At 59.0% G+C, this 5,358-nt stretch overlaps 1 protein-coding gene across 1 annotated transcript in view; it reads left to right on the top strand.

Moving 5' to 3' along the window:
• Nucleotides 1-4,997, top strand: part of LOC119586839 (neurogenic locus Notch protein-like) — a gene marked incomplete at its 3' end in the record, with an annotated part of 145,347 nt that extends 140,350 nt beyond the window's left edge. Inside the window, 3 exon segments of the mRNA XM_037935567.1 lie at nt 76-4,321; nt 4,465-4,588; nt 4,752-4,997. Coding sequence (XP_037791495.1) covers nt 76-4,321; nt 4,465-4,588; nt 4,752-4,997 — 4,616 coding nt within the window.
• Between the last annotated feature and the right edge of the window lie 361 nt (nt 4,998-5,358).

The raw sequence follows: 5,358 nt of genomic DNA on the forward strand, positions 1-5,358 counted from the left end.
GAATAGAATGTGTATGGCCCCATTTTCCTTTTGTTCCTTCGCGAGATGTTTACTGACGTTTCCCCGCCTCTCCAGGGTACACGGGGCAGCACTGCGAGATCGACGTGGACGAGTGCGCGTCGCGGCCGTGCAAGAACAACGGCATCTGCAGCGACCTGATCAACGAGTACCACTGCAGCTGCATCCAGGGCTATACGGGCCGCCAGTGCCACATCAACATCGACGACTGCGCCTCACAGCCGTGCCAGCACGGAGGCACCTGCGTTGACCGCGTGGCTGGCTACAGCTGCCGCTGCAGCCCGGGCTTCACGGGCACCAACTGTGAGACCAACATCGACGACTGCCTCTCGTCGCCGTGTCGGCACGGCTCATGCTTGGACGGCAACAACTCGTTCACGTGCATGTGCCATGCCGGCTATACGGGCCTGCTGTGCCAGACGGAGATCGACGAGTGCGCGTCCACGCCGTGCCAGCACGGGGGCACCTGCAAGAACCTCATCAACAGCTTCAAGTGCATCTGCCCCGAGGGCACGGCGGGCATCAACTGCGAATTCAACATCAACGAGTGCTTCAGCAACCCGTGCCGCAACGGCGCCAAGTGCAGGGACGGCATCAACGAGTACTGGTGCGAGTGCGAGCCCGGCTACACGGGCCGCTTCTGCGAGACCAACATCGACGACTGCCTGTCGCAGCCGTGTGCCAACGGCGGCGAGTGCATCGACGAGGTGAATGGCTTCCGGTGCCAGTGCCCGTCGGGCTACTTCGACGCCCGCTGCCTCTCCAACGTGAACGAGTGCGCCAGCGACCCCTGCCTCAACGGCGGCTCCTGCTACGACGACGTCAACCGCTTCAACTGCAAGTGCCCGCCAGGCTACACGGGCCACCGCTGCGAGCAGGAGATCGACGAGTGCCAGTCCAACCCGTGCCAGCACGGCGGCACCTGCAGGGACGCGCTCAACGCGTATACCTGCTCGTGTCCCCCCGGCTACTCAGGCCGCAACTGCGAGATCAACATCGACGACTGCCTGAGCCGCCCCTGCAAGAACGGCGGCACCTGCATCGACCTGGTCAACTCGTACAAGTGCGTGTGCGAGCTGCCGTACACCGGGAGGAACTGCGAGGTGCGCATGGACCCCTGCAGCCCCAACAAGTGCCGCCACGGCGCCCGCTGCACGCCCACCGCCAACTTCCTGGATTTCACGTGCGAGTGCGAGCTGGGCTACACCGGCCGCCTCTGCGACGAGGACATCAACGAGTGCACCATGTCCCCGTCCCCGTGCAAGAACGGCGCCAGCTGCCTCAACACGAACGGCTCGTACTCGTGCCTGTGCGCCAACGGCTACGAGGGGCGCGAGTGCACCATCAACACCAACGACTGCGCCCTGCACCCGTGTCGCAACGGCGGCACCTGCCTCGACGGCATCGGCAGCTACACCTGCCTGTGCGTCGATGGCTTCGGTGGCACCAACTGCCAGCACGACCTCAACGAATGCAACTCCAACCCGTGCCAGAATGGGGCCACCTGCAACGACTACGTCAACTCGTACACGTGCACGTGCCCGCTCGGCTTCTCGGGCACCAACTGTGAGATCAACGACGAGGACTGCACGGAGACTTCCTGCATGAACAACGGCAGCTGCATCGACGGAATCAACAACTACACGTGCGAGTGCATGGCAGGCTTCACGGGCTCCCACTGCCAGCACCGGATTAACGAGTGCCACTCGAACCCGTGCGAGAACGGAGGCACGTGCAACGACCACGTGGGCTTCTTCACGTGCCACTGCCTGTACGGGTACACCGGCCAGCGCTGCGAGCGGGTGATGGACTGGTGCTCGAGCTCCCCTTGCTTCAACAACGGCGTCTGCACGCAGAAGCTCAATCGCTTCGAGTGTAAGTGCCCTCCAGGGTGGACGGGTCCCCTCTGTGACGTGGCCATGGTGTCCTGCGAAACGGCTGCAGCCAGCAAAGGAGTCGGAGTCTCGCAGCTGTGTCTGCACGGCGGCATCTGCCACGATAGAGGCAACACGCACAAGTGTGACTGCCGCACCGGCTACACGGGTTCTTACTGCCAGCACGAGATCAAGGAGTGCGACTCTCAGCCCTGCATGAACGGCGCCACTTGCAACGACCACATCGGCTCGTACTCCTGCGCGTGCCGCCCGGGGTTCCAGGGGCCCAACTGCGAGTACAACATCGATGACTGCAAGCCCAACAACCCGTGCCAGAACGGAGGCGTCTGCCACGACCAGATTAACGGCTTCCAGTGCTCCTGCCCGCACGGCACTCTGGGCAAGCTCTGCGAAATCAACATCAGTGAATGCTACGAGGGCGCCTGCCACAACGGCGGCACCTGCGTGGACAAGGTGGGCGGCTTCGAGTGCAGGTGCAAGCCGGGGTATGTCGGCGCGCGGTGCGAGGGCGACGTGAACGAGTGCTTATCCTTCCCCTGCTACAAGGAGGGAACGGCCGACTGCGTGCAGTTGGTCAACGACTACCTGTGCAACTGCCGGCTGGGGTTCATGGGGCGGCACTGCGAGAGCAAGCGGGACTTCTGCGCTGAGTCTCCGTGCCAAAATGGCGGCGTGTGCAGCAACACCGAGGAAGGCTACTCGTGCCATTGCATGGACGGCTTCATCGGCAAGTCGTGCGAGTTCCCGACAGACGATTGCGACCACCACCAGTGCGGGCCCGGCGAGGTATGTCGGCCCTACGAGAAGGGGATCGAGTGCGTGCCCAAGGAGTACCCCTGCTCATCCAACCCCTGCACGCACGGAGGCAATTGCCTGGACCGGGTGACCTATTTCGAGTGCCACTGCCCGCCGCGCTGGAACGGGAAAAGGTGCGAGGTAAGCGACCCTACGTTCAACGGCGGGATCGGCCACGACGTCCCCACCAACCTGACTCTGGAGCGCGAGATGTGCCGCTTGCACAAGTGCGAAGAGAAGAAGAACAACCTGCGCTGCGACCTCGAGTGTAGCTCTTTCGCCTGCGACTACGACGGCTACGAGTGCTCGTATGGGCGGAACCCATGGGCGTTCTGCGACGCCGACATTAATTGCTGGCAGGTATTCGGCGACGGAGTTTGCAACCCGGAATGCAACAACGCAGCCTGTCTCTTCGATGGCTTGGACTGCCGCAAACCCGTCGGAACGTGCAACCCAATATACGACGCCTACTGCGCCACCAACTACGAGAACGGCCACTGCGACCAGGGCTGCAACGTCGCCGAGTGCGGCTGGGACGGCCTCGACTGCGAGAATGAGCCCCCCAACATAATGAACGGCCAGCTGCAGCTGGTGGTGGAGGCCAGCAATGCAGACTTCCAGACTGCCAAGAAGGCCTTCATCAGGAATCTGAGCCGGTTCCTGGGGGTCCATCTAGTAATCATGAGAGACCAGTCCAACCAGGAGATGATCTACCCGTACGACCAGGATGGTATTCAGGGGCTGCTCGTCTACTTCGAGATCGACAACCGCCGGTGCGCGAAGGGAGACCAGTGCTTCGACAGCGTCAAAGATGTTGCGAACTTCTTGGCTGCCAATAAGCTCCACTTGCAAACTGACGCGGGTCTCCCCATCTCCGGGGTGCACGTGTCGGGGCCGCAGACGCCTCCTCCAGGCTACACGTACATCATCGTGGGCATCGTGTTCGCCATGGTCCTGGTGGGCATAGTCTTCATGGTCATCACCAACAACCGCAAGCGGATGAGAGGAGTCACGTGGTTCCCCGAAGGATTCTTCCCTAAATATTCGAACAGCTCGAGCAGCGGCCTGGAGCCGGCTCGCAGGAAGGTCCCTGACGGCCAGGAGATGCGCAACTTCAACAAGGGCGCCTCCTCGCACCACCTCGCCGACATGGGCGACGACGGCATCAGCCGCCACCTGCCCATGACGGGGCCGGTGGGCGACTGGTCGGACGACGACAGCGAGCACCCGCCCACAAAGCGCTCGCGCCACGAGGGAGGCTTCACCGACCAGACCCACCTGGCCGACTACGACGACGCGAACGACCCCCGCGTGTGGACGCAGCAGCACCTCGACGCCGCAGACATCAAGAACCCTGACTTGCTGGCCCTGACTCCGCCGCAGGCCGAGCCCGAGGACCACCGCGGCGTGGCGGGCGACGTCAATTCCAAGGGACCCATGGGACTCACGCCCCTCATGATCGCCTCCTTCAGGGGTGGCGGCCTCGAGAGCCACCCCGACGAGGACGACAAGGACGGCTCGGCGGCGGTTATCCAGGAACTCATCGAGCAGGGAGCCAAACTGAACGCCAAGATGGACCGAACAGGAGAAACCTCGCTTCACCTTGCTGCTAGGTCAGTGGCCCCAAAGAGTTTTTTCTGAACCACAAGATGGCGTTGTTAATTGTTATGTGGATTAATAAGTTACGCTACTCTTCGTCGTTATATTTTCCCTTTAATTTGGTTCTTAAATCCCTAATGAAACTTTCCTATTTCAGATATGCACGTGCAGATGCTGCTAAGCGACTGTTAGATGCAAAGGCTGACGCTAACGCCCAGGATTCCACCGGACGCACGCCCCTACACGCTGCCGTCGCTGCAGATGCCCAAGGAGTGTTCCAGGTAAGGAATGAGGATCAAAGTTTTTATTGATTGCTAAGAAAAAAATGGTAGTAAGAATAAGACATTATATTACATGAAACCAAACAAACAAACAAAAAGGGAAATCATTCGATCATTTCCTTGAAAACAAGCTAAGATTCCAATTAAAATTTGTTCCCGACAGATCTTACTAAGGAATCGTTCAACCGATTTGAACGCTAAGATGAACGATGGAACCACTCCGCTGATCCTGGCCGCCCGTCTAGCTATCGAGGGCATGGTGGAGGACCTCATCAATGCTGACGCTGACATCAATGCTGCTGACGACCTCGGAAAGACACCGCTTCACTGGGCCGCCTCTGTCAACAACGTGGAGGCTGTGCAGATTTTGCTGGCCCACGGTGCCAATCGCGACGCCCAAGACAACAGGGTAAGCTTTTCTACGGGGTTGTTCAGACTCGGAAGAAACTGTTGACTGGATTTTGTTCGTGAAATTTGATTGTTTGAAAGGCTTGTAGTTTTCACGACTTTTTCTTTTTTAATTATACTACTTTTATTGCACTGTTTTGTTTATATTAAACACAATATTTTACTTTATATCAATTTTGATACATTAATCATTTGTATTAACTTTAATATTTTAATGATCTATATTAACGGTAATGTTTTTTACTTTCGACAACTCGCGTCCTTGCCGCTCGAAGAGCTACGACTTGCAGTCCTCTGACACTTGCACGACTAACACATGAGTTCCGAGACGTGCAACGGCGACTGTGCATTCGACTGCTGCG

Source organism: Penaeus monodon, chromosome 22, assembly GCF_015228065.2.
Source record: "Penaeus monodon isolate SGIC_2016 chromosome 22, NSTDA_Pmon_1, whole genome shotgun sequence".
NCBI classification, from domain to species: Eukaryota; Metazoa; Arthropoda; class Malacostraca; order Decapoda; family Penaeidae; genus Penaeus; species Penaeus monodon.